This window comes from Mya arenaria, chromosome 8 (assembly GCF_026914265.1).
Source record: "Mya arenaria isolate MELC-2E11 chromosome 8, ASM2691426v1".
Lineage (NCBI taxonomy): Eukaryota > Metazoa > Mollusca > Bivalvia > Myida > Myidae > Mya > Mya arenaria.
In genome coordinates, this window is record NC_069129.1 from 16,918,952 (window position 1) to 16,935,577 (window position 16,626).

The 16,626-nt window shown below is 35.1% G+C and overlaps 2 protein-coding genes across 4 annotated transcripts; both read left to right on the forward strand.

The window, feature by feature from the left end:
- Window positions 1–1,968: 1,968 nt before the first annotated feature.
- On the forward strand, window positions 1,969–4,092 carry LOC128242354 (putative nuclease HARBI1). Of its 3 annotated transcripts, XM_052959473.1 has the most exons (4): window positions 1,992–2,228; window positions 3,050–3,108; window positions 3,256–3,406; window positions 3,895–4,092. In XM_052959473.1, exons 1-4 carry the CDS (start codon window positions 2,148–2,150, stop codon window positions 4,090–4,092), a joined length of 489 nt encoding a protein of 162 aa, XP_052815433.1. In that variant the 5' UTR covers window positions 1,992–2,147. The 3 variants fall into 3 exon arrangements, 2 of the variants coding, with proteins under 2 accessions (XP_052815433.1, XP_052815434.1); XR_008262589.1 differs by lacking the exon at window positions 3,050–3,108 and having other exon boundaries at window positions 1,969–2,042; window positions 3,895–4,024; XM_052959474.1 differs by lacking the exon at window positions 3,050–3,108.
- Window positions 4,093–5,452: 1,360 nt separating this feature from the next.
- LOC128244009 (uncharacterized) lies at window positions 5,453–13,633 on the forward strand (the record flags this gene model as incomplete). Its single annotated transcript, XM_052962026.1, has 4 exons — window positions 5,453–5,544; window positions 10,701–10,863; window positions 12,036–12,152; window positions 12,765–13,633. Coding segments are annotated over 4 exons (447 nt in total), but the record flags the coding sequence as incomplete, so codon positions are not given.
- Window positions 13,634–16,626: the final 2,993 nt, after the last annotated feature.

Sequence of the window (16,626 nt, forward strand, 5' to 3'; positions counted from 1 at the left end):
CCAGTCACTTTATAGTTACTTATCTCCACAAGAGGGGCAAAGGAATGCATCATCCCATTTAATGGCTTTAACATGTGTACAAAATGATAAATTCACCCATCATGAACCCTGGTATCACTGGCCCAACTCTGAATGAGCCTCATATGACCTGCATAGGCTGCAATATGTTTAATTTTATGAATACTGAGAGCCCAAATTTAATTTAATATAGTTACCTGTAGCTAAATTTCATACATTTTAAAATAAGCAATACCTGGTATACCATATTTTGATGCGCTTTTAATGTTGTGCACTATACTTAGAACACTATATAAATATGGAACACCTGTGATAAAAAGCCTTTTTCCGATTCAAATCAGTTTATTTACAATTTAATCAATAAAGACGCTAGCCTTAGATACAAGTTCAAAAGAACATGATACTCTGGTAAGTATTTCAAATGCTGCTTTCATTCAAAGTTTTTATGTTCAAGTGTCAATACATGGCACGCGGGGGGAATAAAGTTCATGGTTGCCACAATCACAGCATACTGGTATAGTCTGCACTTTTTTAATTAAATCGTCAAATTTAACTTACAAAAATGACAAAAAACAACCTGGATTTAAAATAAATTATTAATTTACTAAAACAAATCATGTAGCAATAATTTTAAAAGGATACATAAAAATAACTAACTAACTAAAACTGTTCCATATCTAGGTACTCTGAGAACAAAAATGGCAGTTCTTGACTGTAAGGTTCCTAAAGTACTTTTCATGCAGATTGGTAGTATCTTGAAAAATACCATTTATATCAACCAATTGGTCTTGAATTCTTGTATGCTGATGGAAAATTTTGTAGTTGTGGTGCAAGTCTAACTAAAAATATTTTTCCAAAAGGGAAGATATGTATGATTTTTTGATGTACAGTCGAACCCCATTGGCTGAAACCCGCTTAGCTCGATTTCCTCGTTGGCTCGAGCTGAAGGTAATGGACTGATTTCCTAACAGTAGGGCATAGGTTTTAGGCTCAGGTTGAAATGTTAAATCTGGTAAACAAAAACAACATGATTTTAAAAAAGTATTTTACATGTGAAATCATTCTAAATGAAGGGTTAAATTTGGCATTAATTAAAAATGGCTTATTGGTGTTGTTTCAAGAAAAACTTATGTTTTTTTAACACTAGCATTTCCATTCTTTTTCAAATGAAGTTTCCTGACAGCTCTACTGGTTGGAGAGCAGTAGCCTGCGGAAAGCAGTAGCCGGCAATCGCTTTTTATTGATGTGTTTTTAAATCTCTTAAATAAGGTGGGAATGGTAAAAAAGAACCATATCCAAGCAACACCATTTGCATCGAATCCAACACAAAGCGTACGTTTAAACATTTTATTTACAAAAAGTATTGGAAATGTCAAAAAGTTTGCCAACTTTCTCGTGGGGGATGCTCACGTGAATGTTACTGCGCATGCGCAATTGAATAAGTTTGCATATCTAATTATAGCACTAGCATTTACCGACAGTCAAGTGTTGGTTATAAACGATTATTCGTCGATGAATCACAGCAAAATGAATTTTTAAAAAAAGCCTGTTGAAAGGATATTTTCATATTGCCCGTCAATTGCTTTCAAACAATATTGAGACATATTCAAATTTTATGTATCCATGGTGTGCAGTGCTCCAGCCAGGATTTGAAAAGGGCAGGGTGGAGTTTTGAAAAGGGCAAGCTACATGAGTCGTGTAGGGGCGATTGGGGGTGGTCGTGGGAGGGGTCCACCCCTGTCACAAGGTGTTTTTTGTGCGTGTTATTATTTTATTTATTTATTTTTTTTTTTTTTTTGGGGGGGGGGGGGGTCTCCCCCTAGAATTTGTTTTGTTTACATACTCAATTTAAATCATTTTCCATGATTTTCAGACTTAGAGCTAAGGGAAGTAACCGATACTTTAAGTTTTAACAGTACTTTCATTTAGTTTTTCTTTGCGTTCAAATCGCTTTATGATGGCGGACGGCCGGGGGGGGACATCGATCCAAAAATATTAGATTACCCTGGATATCGGTCGTCCAGGTGCTGGAAAAGTGCAAATTATTCCCGCGAAATGGTTAGGGTCATTCAAGCCCAGATTCTTATAAAACTAGGCTTGATCGACCCCAGCTGTGCTCACATATTGAAATGAACGTCAAGATCAGTCGATGTAACAACTGTTTGAAGAATGGAAATGTTTACCGTCCTACTCCGAAAATACGTTTCCAAGTACTCGTTATTTTTTATAGCTAATGTCATCCAAAACCAATGTGTTATGTCTCATTTTTTTCAATTTATTTTTAAAAACCGGTTTAATAATGCACCAGTCAGTTGTCAATTGTAACCAACCCCCCCCCCCCCCCCCCCCCGTCCGGGGAATAGTGGGGACTTTGACTTTCGGTCCAGCCAAGCCGGGCCAAAGTGCTCTAGCTGTGGGAAGGAACTGCTCGTGAAACCCCCGCCAAATGCCCCTGAACCCACAGGAATCTTATGTTAGGCCCATTCCCGGGAAGACAAAACCACTGCATTCAATCAGCACTGTGGAGCCACCTAGAAGGTAAAAATACAGCCCATTTCCCTGGCTTTCCCTGGTATACCCCCGGAACAGGGGGGGGGGGCTGTGGTTAAAATTGACTGGTGCATAAGTCATTGACAAATTTGTTCAAATGACAAAACATATGTATCATACAGGATAAGACATGGTTGAAAAATGCCTTTGGTAATTATTATGTGCACTGGGGCAATTATCAACCAAAAGCCATGGTCAACCATGTATTATCTTTATAATTTACATAATAATGTAATAGTTATAAATATATAATATTTTTATAATATTTATTTGTCATCTTAAGTAAACCTCACCATGAAGTGTTCCCTTACTTCATAAACCTTGGAATATTTTTTTTAATAATATTTAGAATTATTCAATATGCCAGAAATAATACCTGTTTTCTGACTGAAGCATAAGAAATGAAATACACATGAAAACAAAGGTCCTTATTGATATATACATCAGAAAATGATGCTTTTGTGATACTGTCTGATTACAGCTGATTAATCGGATAATGGATCGATCAGGTTTCCGATTAAGCGATTATGAAAATCCAAGGTGATTGCCCATCACTACTACATAGATAAGATTGATTTTGTTACAGTAATAAGAATATGTATTAAAGGTTCTTTATTGGATATATTACTTATGAATCAGAGACATCCATCCTTGCCAAGTTGCATTATTATGTCTTATTATATGCAGGTACGCCCTGAAACCATTCCTCATGACCCCTTTTATTAGGGTTGACAGTGAAGCAAAGGAAAGATATCAACAGGCACACACTCGGACAAGGGCCTGCATCGAGAGAGCATTTGGCAGGCTTAAGAGGAGATTTCATGTTTTACATTCAGAGGTACTACTTGTGTATATATGAATAATGGTTGTATATTAATTAATGTTATTTATTAGTGTTTAAACTACATGTTGTGTGCCTTACTGTTGCCTTAATTTAATTTCCGCTTAATGTATTGTGCTAGTATTTAAATCATGAACATATTTTATCTTGTAACTTTTAATGTATCTGGTTATTTTTATAAAAATAATGAAGCCTATAATCTTATTGCAACCTATGCATTTATACTATAACATGTGATATTATGATCTTGAATCTTTCTTGGTCTTTTGTTTGTATGTTATTGGATAATCTATTATGTCGGAAATAGCTAGTGTTATTTATGATTATCATAACCGATTTTAAATAAGATTAATTTATCTTATCGTATCGTTTCTTAATAGTTATAGTATTAGTACACGCACTTAAACAAACACCAAACCGATCATGCATGTACGCGCACACGTTCAAATATTCACCTTTTTCAATTAAATTATATAATTTTACAGATACGCCTCAGACCAGAAAAGGCATGCAAGGTAGCTGTGGCATGTGTAATCCTACATAATATTGCAGTGGACATGAACATGCCTATGGACGACGATGAGTTCATTCAGCCACAGAATGGGAATGATGGAGTACACCAAGATGGTGGTACTGGCGTTGCCACTAGAGACTTCATTGTGGAAAACTTCTTCTCTGTGTAGTATCGATATGGACTTATATATATATACCACTGCTATCATAAATGCTCGTTCATCATCACCACTGCTCGTTATTCATCACCACTGCTCATTCTTCATCACCATTGTTAGTTCATCATCACCACTGTTAGTTCATCATCACAACTGTTAGTTAATCATCACCACTGTTAGTTTATCATCATCGCTGTTAGATTTATCAACATCTTCATACACCTCTTGAAGTAAAAAATAATAATTCTTACATTGTTTGCTCTTCATTCATAATTGTTTGTGTATTGTGTAAAGGCACTTATTAATGAAAAACAACACCTGTTGGATACACGGATTTTTTACGTGCTCACTTTATTTTGGCAAGTAAGGTAAATCGCTCAGAATGGCCCAAATATTGCAGACAGACGATTCACACTGAATTAAAAACATCATGTAGGTAACTTTACAAGCTCGTACATAAATTGCAAACAGTCAAATAATAAATAAACGCCATGAAAACCAGGATGAAATAAACCATATCACATGTTCATGTTTAACTCTCGAAGAAGGTTGTCCGGATGAATCCGTCTATTTCCTCTGTATCCAGTTTTTTTTTCATATTTTTCCATCACTCTCAGCTTCACCCGATTGATTTCCTTCTGTAAAACAAAACAAAACATAAACAACTTTGCCGATTTGGTAATACAATCTTTATTATTTGGCATAAACAATTCATTTAACATATAATTGTTGTGGTTGAAACCCCTTTTGCATTGAACTACATGTACATTTATACTTTTTGTAACATCCTCCGTACCCTTAGTCTTTTTCATACCTCTTGCTGTGCCAATTACACCTGATTTTAAAAGTATATAATTTGCCAATCAATGAGTTCCTCTGCTTTGGTCTTCCTTCTCTTGACACTATTAACAATAAGGATTATGATAATAAGGATCATAATAATATGATGTTATAACAGTGAACTGAAACTATTGTTAATTGTGACAAAAATTATCAAATAACGTGTGGATTCAAACTGTTAATGTTGAAGTTTACTCAATTTGTGTATATTTCATATATCGTATTTTTACAATGCAGTTGTTTGAATACATGGCAAATACTTACACACGTTCCTGTTTGTGTTCTTGGTAACTGCTCTTTGATGGTCCTGCAGTAGGCTGTGCCGCCATCATGATCTTGGATGGCGGGGGTAACTTTGATGACCTAAGGCTTTCACTCTCCGCATCTTCTTCATCTGTTAAATTTGGTATAAACGAGACCATTTTCGAAACAAAATAAATGTTGTAACAATTAAGATAAGGAAGGCAACTGTGTCAACTAGAATTATAGTCAGAGTCGATTTTTTTTCGGACGTTTTAACTTAGACGAAGTATTTGAAGGTGAAGGATGTGAACAACGATGCACCTCTAATTTACATTGGATTAACGACTTTATAGCAAAATCACCGTTTGGAAATAGATTAAGGTAAGAAATCAATATCGTTTTATGCCTTCTATATATGTATGATCTTAGCCTGTTACCCGCCTTCTTCAATTATAATCAATATTTTCCGTTGAAGGATTTTGTTACTAAAAATAGAAACACAATAACATATGTATATACGAGGCTATGATTTGTTTATTTTAACTAAGAGATTCCCTTTCATGTATCAGACGACATTATGTTTTATATATCAAATTATCATGTTTATCACGAAATTACCTGGCTCATCAGAGTCCATTCCACCTACAACTCCATTGAAACTGGCATCAGCATGTATATATACAATTCTATTGGCTTGATCTGTAGCCTTCTTTAGCGTGTCAGTACCCCGCCCACTCTCTCTCCGCTGGAGCCTTTCACTGTTACAACACAAATTAAAGTATCAATAAAGAGTTTGAATAAACAAATTTAGTGTTCCTGGCCAAATTTTAAGCTTTACTCTGAATCAAAAATAACGTTTTCATTTAAACATGTATATTAAGTTGTTTTATGAATAAAAAATGCATTTAATTCAGTACATCTGTCATGCTGAATATATTTCAAAATATTAACAATAACACTTTTTAAATATAATATCAGACTACCTTGTTATCTCAGCCTTGGCATTTTTTCGCATGTTCTGCCATTTAACACTGATTTCATCGCCAGTCCGAACAGCACACCCCAGGGCAGAACATTTGACACCTATTTCTTCCCATTTTCTTTTCTTTTTCTCATTAGAAATTTTATCAGTAAATTTGTTAGTCAGCATTTCCCTTGTATCGAAGTCTCCCATACATTCCTCTATAATCAAAGTTTCATACATGCCATATTTTCTGGAGACCATTCAGGGGGATTTGTTCAAAAGTCTGAAAATTCAGGGGGATTTTGGTAGTATTCAGGGGGATTTTTGAGCAGATCTAATTCAGCAAAATTTCAAAGTATTTTAAGACGCAAGTACGAAAAAAAACAAATTGCCATAATTTTGAAAGGCTCCTGAGGGGATTATGTCCAGAATTTAAGGGGATTTTGGTCACATACCAGGGGATTTTCATCATCGCCATGTAGCATTACGGGCATGACACACATGCCAATTCACCTTGTTTACCCCTTTTTCCAGCACTTCATCTGTATTTTTATGAGACACAACCATATTGCATAATAAAATCACTCACTTGCAAAATAGAATACTTCACAGAAAAATATGTTTCAGAGACAATTTAATGGGCTTACCTTCCTCTAAAATTGGATACAAAATCTGCTGCCTATGATCATAAATGATGACTTTCAGACTAATAGAGAGAATGGAATGAATTATCAATATTTTTCATTTCAATTCCCAAACAGTCAGATTTGTTTGCTTCTGATAAAAAGCAAATGCATAATTTATTGTTTAAGTTCATAAACATATCTTCTTTTGGCATTGATCAAAAAATAAAAACATCACCACCATAATAAATAAATAAAAGTCATTTCATCCGAATTGTCTACTTTCAGTTTCTCTTCTGGAAGTTCTGTTATTTTCCGATATTTGCGATGAAGGTCAATGTCATGTATGTAAACATATTAGTGAGGCATAAGAAAGAACAGCATTGTCTATTAGTTATTTTAATCCTTTTCTTTAATGAATAATTTACTGTCACATTTTAATTATCAATCCTTTTGATGACAATGACACATGTTATGAAGAACGCTTTAATTTGTTACATCCTCTCTGATTGGATAAAAATTATAGTTTTAACCAATGAAAATCGTCCTTTTATCTGACCAGTCTAATTGACATTTCTTACGCAAATTCTGTCAGTTTCAATCAAAACAATACATGAAATGTGCCCTGCTGATTTATTAAGTGTCACCCAATAGGTGTTGTTAATACACACCATCAGTTGATAATCCAATTAAGCTTCAAGACAGGAAGGGCATTATAACTGTAAACAGGCATATATAATTAAACCCTGTGATAAATTTGCGTAATTTTAAACACTTTAATTCCGGGGGATTTTCATCCCCCTCCGGGAGACCGGGGGATGGGTCGAAATTCCGGGGGATTTTATCCCCCTCCGGGGGATATGGCATGTATGAAGTTTCACTAGCTGTGAAATTAGGTTTTTTTCTCCTTTTTTGTTTTTCAGTATCATAAGCAGAAGACTTTATGATGTCGGCCATCTTGGATGCTGAATGATGGTGACAGATGAATTATGGGACAGGAAGTTGGATTTAATTGACTGTTAAGCATTTAATGCTAGCGTTACTAAACGGCAGCGTTAAATAGCTATGAGCAACAATAATTAAACTGACCGTTAAGTAACAGTCAGTTATGGATTTAACGGATGGTTAAGGTAACGTACTGTTAAATTTGACGTCACATGGTTATTAATTAATAGCGTTCTTACTTGAACTTTTTATGATGTTTTATTATTGTAACAACAACAAAACAACAATAACAAATGCATTGGTGAAATTAATCTGAACAGCATAAAGCATGACGTTAGAGGGGGTGTAGCTAATGGACGTAAAATTTTGATTACGCCCCTCCCTCAGAACTGAACTTTTATTTGGTTTAAAATGTTGGCAGGAAAGTTCTGGGGTTAACACTTTCTGGTGCATTTTGGGCGTATTTCATTTCCTGTTTTCTTTTTTCTCCTATATTGAAATAAAAACTAAACAAGGACGATTTTAGGGGGTGGGGGAGGGAGGGGGTGCCGGCTGCGCTGGATTTGCTTGTGTATATAAAAAATTTATATCATTTTAATGATTCAAATTAAGAATAGATATATCCGTAAAAATGTTTAATATAACAAATCATAATGACAACTATATTCCATGGTAACTATATTCATGTATAAACGTAGCATTATGTTAACATTTTACACAAACTCAATGTTCCCGGTGTCTGACCCTATAGAAAGTGGACGAGTCTCTTTAAACTCGGGGATTGTCAAAGTTTATTTTACTTATCACAAAACAGTTTGCGGCTATCATTGAAAACTGGGTACTTGATGTGTTTTCTATCTATTTAGTATTTTAACGCGATGAAAAATTAAATAAGAGACGTGTATAATTTCTTCAACGGAATCTACTAAAAGATGAAAAGATTCGAAATTCAAAGTGTTTATTTTTCAAAGAGGGTGTACAAAAACATTAAAGGAAAACTCTGCCAATGAAAATAAGCTTTATTGCCTTTCGTTATTGCTTTTCGAGTGCAGTGTATATTCCTATACATGCTTTTGAATATTTGTTATCTGTTATCGTTAATTCAAACTCTTTCCGAAGAAGATATTGTAGATATTTGGCCATAGTTTATATGGATCATTCACAATTTTAATTTTATGAACTTTAGAAAATTGGTATTTTGTTTGAACATGTGCAACCGGTAAAGAAAGTTATTCAAATTTACATTTTTTACCCTTTTGTCTCAGAATCAGCTCATTTTGGCATCATGAGTGCCTTCAATTCAGTCATATAATATAACTCGACACAAGAGGACAGAATTCAATCGATTGGTAAACTGCCAAAAAAATCATTTTTCTTAAAGCGTTAGTAACGCTTCCACCCATAAAACAGTAATTTTCAAACCTGAAAACTGCGATCTGTTCTTTTGTCGGCTGTCTTATATCACTGGTTTCCAGACATTAATGCACGATTTGGCTCATTCTGAGTAAACAAATACAAAAAAGTTGTCGAAACAATCGATCTGTGAGATCGCAGCTTTAACAGGCTTGTACTACGAATTTTATATTAATTATAATTTTGTTTTATGCCATTCTTTATGTACGTGTATACGTTTATGACTAACTCAGATGTACATGTTGATAAGCTGTATATGCATAAGTCTAAATAAAACGTATGCTATATTACAAAATCTAAAACAACAACAACGTTGATGCGCTTTTTAAGGTTAAACATCAAATGAAAAGCGAATACAGACTTTTTTCTTCTATCACGCTATGATGTATATATCTGTAAATAATTACTTTCAGGAATTCGTTTGCTTGTTCCATTTTACTTTCTTAGAACTGTGCACATGTTGAGATTGTGTGCAGGTGTTGAGGTTTTGATGTCATAGGTAAACGTAATGATTAACAGATGTGGTTATAGGGGACTTTCTGAATACATGTATCTTAATTATTTTTTCGCGTTTACATATGCAAATGACAACTTATAATTACATAGTTTACTCAATCATTATTAATTCACGAAATACGTCCGCTATATTTAACATTTTTATAAAACCGCTGTAAAAAATACTCTTTGGTTACCCGGCCGGGTCTCTTTCGAAACCATTTTTGCTTTAAAAAGAGCATTTCATGTAAGTGTGAATGTTAAAAGTGAAGCTTGATTAGTTTCATTATCGTTACGTTTTCTTCTTTTTAATTTACTGTCTATAAAGAGAACGTAGACCTAATGACATAAGCTTGTTTAATAGCAATATAAGTTCAGATTATGTAACACAGATGGGACATTTCTAACTAAATTATGTTTTAGTATTCGTATATTGTTGGTTTTATTAGTGTTTGGCGCGAATATATCTTTACTAACCAGTGCGCATGGGCGGACCGCCAAATATCCCTATTAACGAAAATCAATTTATGACTTAATGGGACTTAAGCGGTAGTATGTGTTAGATACCTTCAATATGTAAAAATAAGATGACGTGAATTAAATAATAATGTTTAAGAATGGGCGGAGTTAACGTAGTGAACAAGTCCATCTTAATCATTAAGATTTTAATTCAGGGCATCGTAATGACTTAGAATACAACCTCATTGGCGTACACAATGTTATCGCAAACTCCCACGCAATGATTGTGTATCGGATGAGTGGCCGTGGGCGGACCTTGAACACCCGGGAAACTTGAAATTTTAAATGATTAAGCCTTGTACTTAACGAATGCCTATCTCATGCAAGTTAATTGGTTGTAATTGTAGGTTTTATTCTAAACGTAAATCAAACCTGTCCGGTGATCCCATATAACGGAGACATGCGGCCACTAACCTATTTTGTTGAAAATAATTGGGTTTCAACAGATTTACCGGATTCACCACCGCCTGTTTATTTGACCTTATTTGGGTTGTGTTTGTGTGGAAGGTCAACCTATTCGATCAGATTCTTTATAAACGGTCAGCTGTAAATGGTTTAAACAACTTTTCTATTTCCAGATCCCTTTTAACTGAACACCACTCCCGCCCCCGCTGCCGTCGAGTAACATGGCAAAAAAACAAGCCAAAATCACAGAGCCAGAAGAGCAAGAAGCAGAAGGCGTTCGTTGTTAACTCAGTGAAGAAGGCAAAAACGAAACCAATAGCAACCAACTTGAAGAAAGTAAGCCTGTTTCCCTCCCTGCTTTCATCCTTGTTTTGTCTCACACGCACACGTGGATTCTATCCAGATGAATTAGATTGTTTTACCCTTTGATTTTGTTAGCCCTTTTATCTTGCTGTCGATTGATTGTAATATTTATTACATCATTAAGAACAAAAAACATTCGAGGAGTGCGAGCAGAAAGGGTCTATCTGCCTTGTTATATAATGTCTCTTAGAACCATTTCGCTTACACCGTTCGAATTGTTCGTGCTACTCGCTACTTCATATGTTGTGGGTGTTAGACTGACGTAGTGTGGATGCTGTTTCGATTGGATTCTGGGCCCACTTATTTCACTGATGTCTCTTATGTCGCTTATGTCACTGATTTCAATAATGTTGATTATGTCATTGATGTCGCTTATGTCACTGATGCCGCTTATGTCACTAATGTCGATGATGTCGATTATGTCACTGATGTCGCTTATATAAATGTCACTGATGTCTCTTATGTCATTGGTGTCGCTTATATAAATGTCACTGATGTCGCTTATGTCACTGATGTCGATTATGTCACTGATGTCGCTTATATAAATGTCACTGATGTCGCTTATGTCACTGATGTCGATTATGTCATTGGTGTCCCTTATGTCAGTGATGTCGATTATGTCACTGGTGTCGCTAATGTCACTGATGTCGCTTATGTCACTCATGGGTTGGGTCGAAGGCTGAGACTCGTGATCAAAAAAAGTAAATTATTAAATCTTTCAAAAAATCTTTGATATTAGTATTTTTTTTAGAACTTTGAAGCCTGATTGGAGAAAAATGTTTTGTTTCTTTAGAATTCAGTATTCTTTACCATTTTTGCTCTCGAAAGAGCGATTTTACTGACCTGTCTTACAAACACTACATGGAATGCTCATAGTATTCATATTATATTTATAAAATTTACTAGTTGTTATGTAGGCGAATCCTGCACGATGTGAAATAATTAGTTTTAATCTTTGTTTATATTATCATGAAAATGTGGTGATTTTTTTTTGTTTTGCGGAATTTAATGAGCATACTGCAGTAATGTTATAGAATGATAAATAATGGCGTGTTATATAGATTAAGAATGTTTCTTTGAAGGTCTACTCTACCTTACTTTGGTTATACTCTCATGTGATATCAATTAAATTGTTTTGTTTTTAGATGAACCTTCAGTCAAAGGCAAAGACGGAGAAGGCTGATGAAAGTTTCCGCTCCATCCGGAAGGAGCTGACAGAAGCGGCTAAAACGTCGTCACAAAAACCGAAACAATCACCAAAGGTAACTGGTGTAAGGCATAGTTGGTTTGGGTTGAAGGAGTTCTCTCCCATGCCGTTAGCTGGTATCTCACTTTCTAGCTTGCGATGACATGTTTGCGTTCTTCCCACGCTTAACGATGAGCTTTTTTTTTTTATTTATATCAATGATATTGGATCAATTCAACTAAATTAATCAATGAAAATCATGTGTTGCATGAATCGACTTACATGCTACAGAATTTTCTATTTTAAGTTTCGATATATCGAAAGTTTTGCTATGTAAAGATGAAATGAAGTAAATTATTAATGAATAAGAATAGACAGGATAATTTAACTGACTAAGAATACAACCTCATTGGCTGATGCATCGATAACGCAAAATCTGACGCAACAATGACAGTAGGCGGACCTTTAATCACCCGAGATAGGTGAAATTCTTAATGATCAAGTCTAATACTTAATGAATGTCTATCTGTAAATTCATTGGCTGAAAATGTAGGTTGTAATTCTAATTTGTGATATGATTTATACACTAGGGTTGGGTTGAGTGTGGTGTGCTTAAGTGTCATATCGGCGTTTATTTTCCAGTTAACAGCAAGATATTTACGAAACATGCATTTGATGAATTTTTCAGGCACAGAAACTGCCAAAGAAGGACGTGGAAGCTGTTGATATGGATATTGCTGCCGAAAGCTTCTCCAAGTTGTGAAGCACGCGTGAAATAACATTTATTAACTATATAATAGCCAACTTTTTAAAAAAATGAATATTTCCGTATGGATTGGAATGTTACTGGTGAATGAAAAAAACTGGAACATCTATGCGTTTGAGAGTGGAGAAATAAGCATAAAGAACATACATTATACTAAAACTGTGCATAACAAAATATACCTGTTCGGAAATATCTCCTGAAATTGCATTTGTTAAAGAATACTTAATTCTAAAAATTCTCACAAGCTGTTAGGGAGGACATCTCTGTATTACAGTTACATTTATGGCAAGTAGTTGAGGTTAATAATAAGTTATCATGGAAAGGCTTGACGTTATTTTATACTAATTTAATATAAGGCACAGTTTCTTTTTTTCCGTATAGTTGATATTGATGGTGTTTGTTTTTATCAAAATGTTCTCTACTTGTAAAGTAAACTTTGATTGTGTACCCTTATAAAATGTGTTTGAGACGGAACTGTTTGCTTGTATTGTTTTTGATGTTATTACTGCTTTTGATAGTGTCTTAAAACGAAATTGAGTATGTAAACTACACTCTTCAAAATTGATAAAGAGTCATTAAAACGACTGTTTTTTTTTTACTTTTATACATAAACTGTCTACATGAAATCGTAGCTAGGTCCCTTTATACTGTAATGACCGACTGTGTTTCTCAGCTTTTGTCTGAAATCAGTATGTTCTATATCAGTGAATGAACCATTGACTGTTTAAATGATCAATAAATAATTTTGCAGAGTGTATTATCATACCAAATTCATTGCAAATAAATAAATAAAAAACAATCCATATGTTAGTTGATCTTGTCGAAAAGGGTTGGTTTGCCTAAGGCTCTTTTTTGTTGTCCCAGTGAATAGGCAAAGAAGGAACTTATGAACCTACTGTGTAACATATCTTTGATGAAGATTATTCTATTCGTGTATGTGCTTGAATAGCTATTGTTAACGAGTGTTTACCAGTGAATTATAATTCAGAAATTACAAACCCTCTCCACCCAATAAACGCATACTCCTTATTTCCAAAAAGTTCCAATTCAGGGTTTTTGTGAAATAGTGAAGTTTAATGTTATTTCATTTATAACAGAAATCAGCTTTTTGATTTGGCATTCGCAGTACATGAAGAAAATTAAGTAATAGAGGGGAGGTAAATATGGCGGTTTTGAGCTCAACTGATCACGGGGTTGATTCCCCTTCATGCCTGTGAATAACAAACTCATTTTATTTGACCCATAAATAAATCTAATTTTTATAGCAAAAATATACTCCAGTTATTGCTTAAAACATTGAGTTTATACATTTTTTTGCAGTTAATGTTTTCCTTGAGAATTGCTGATGTTATGTTCCTATATGGGAAAAAACTGTTGTGAAATCCTGTTAAACGCATGAATAGATAACATCCATTCTGTATTGTCGTGAAATACTCTACTTTCTCTACCTGCAAGGTAACTATCTTTGCCTGGTACATGCTCAGCTGTTAGCCACATATTATGCTCACAGGCATATTCCCAAATTACACGTGCAATATCATTGCATTGTTTTGATCGGATACCCCCATGTGATTGATGCATGCAACTGCCGTAGAATTTTCAACTCTTACTCTGATGTGCTTATCTTTTAGGCGCAATGTATAAGCCTTTAACCCAAGTATCACAGCGTTTAGTTCTAAATTATTGATATTGTCTTTAAAAGAAGCTTGAGCTACAGTCCACTGGCCACCTGTACTGTTATCTTTACATACTGCCCCCATCCGTTTGAAGAGGCATCGGTTGTCAGTGAGATCACTGGAATGTCCATGTAAAGAGGCGCCTCGCTGTACTTGACAGCTCATAACTACCAGTCTAGATCATTCAGAAATTCAGCACTTAAATTCATCTGGGAATCAAAATTGCCTTTATTATATTTCAAAGCACTTGTTTTATCCTGTTCTAAATATTTTGTGTAAAGTATCTCATAAGGTATTGCAATATTATACGAAATCATTTTCAATAAAGCTGACCTCTCCATATAAATCTCAAATAATTCCTAAATTCCTCGGATACGTTCACGGTATAATATGCATCTTTTAAATATCGACTCCAGAAACAACCAGGTGTTATAAGCCGCATAGCCGCATGTAAACTTTCCATTTCAAAATGTATGTACTCGATTGACTCATTAAGAGATTTTAAGTTTAATATCACTCTGTATGAACCATTAGATTTTGGCCGTAAAAACACTGCCGAGATAAATTCCGCCACCATAATGCTCTGCAGTCTCTATTACGCCTTAAAGTAAAATACTCTCTGTTTCTCCATCCAGCACTAGTGTCTTTTTTTGAATTTAATTTAGTTTCACGTACACGAGACTGATTTGGCCTGTCAATAAAGTCTATGGTACAGCAGTGAAAAGTGTCTAAAATATTATTGTTAGTGGTCAGTTGTTCACATTGGGTACCGAAATGCTTTCGTCTGCCTGCTTATTTAATGGCATGTTGTTTGGGAGTCGCACTGAACTGTCCCCTGTGCGATCCTCTTCGGGGATATCCCCTCCCCCTCTGTGTTTGAGGATAACGCGGTGGATACGATCGTTATCCTAAAAAAGAACCTGATTTCCGGAAGGCACGGTGTTTCGTGTAATGTGTCTGTCTGAATTTCCCTGCACGTACTTTAAATCCAATTTTGTTTGGTTCAGTTAACGATTCCAGCTGATCAATGATATTGTCCCCGAATAACATCTGTGTGACAGGATTCGTAATGGAACATTTGGCCTGATATTCCTCGTTCAAGTCGCGCTTGTTTTATTCCCGCCTGCAGTCATTAGCATCTGCATTTCCCACGGCAGTCAATACTTTGGCATCCACCGATTTTGTAACAAGTTCATCAAAATTCACACTCTCCTGGCAATCCCGTCCTGCAACCAAACTATCAATCACCTGCATGATCGGCACCATAGCTCTGAGTGCGAACTGCTGGATCTTTTGAAGCATTACGTCTTAAGAACGCGTTTTCGCTTCAATTATTCTCCATATTTCAGGATTTACTTGAGGGGGATTCAACTTCGTGACGTTTTCTGCCACGGGGTTCTTATCTGCCAAATCACTCCGTTTTTTGTCTTGCATTTTCTTGTCAATGATATTGTTTGTCAAACAGGCCAAATGTCCCGAAACTGGTGAGCCTTTAGCTTCACTCAATGACAAAGCCGCGGCAATGCACTCAAATATAACAGCCACCGTAACTGGCTGGCTGCAGCTGGCCTGGTCAGCGACATCAGGCGTTGGCATTGAGGAAGACTCATCTTCACTCTCATCGCATGATTCATGCATTTGTTTGCGAAGTCGATCTACGTCTGGCTTCAAATGCGCGAAAAATTGCATCATCTCTTGCATTTATGCGACGACCTAGTTAAGTTATATGTTATGCGATTTACAAAAACAATAAAGAAACTATGTATTTTCTCCTATAATTAGTTAGACATAAACGTGACTGAACTTTGAGCTTAAACATGTTAGTCGTCTTTAAGTTATAGCAGTTTGAGTTTTAATAATAAAACATTAATTGGTTGTTGGTAAAATTCCTGTAATTTGTAATTATTTCTTTAGAAATCGACAGTTAAGCAGCATATCGTTTCTACAATTGAAAGTTAACACACACATGTAAGTACGAAACCTAGTTGATCATAAATCTATTTTGAGCTGTCTAATTACATTTTTAATCAATATAGTCTTTACAAATATTGTCATTGAAATTGATATAGCCGTAACTTGAAACGTGATACTACAAGGGGGATCGAAAC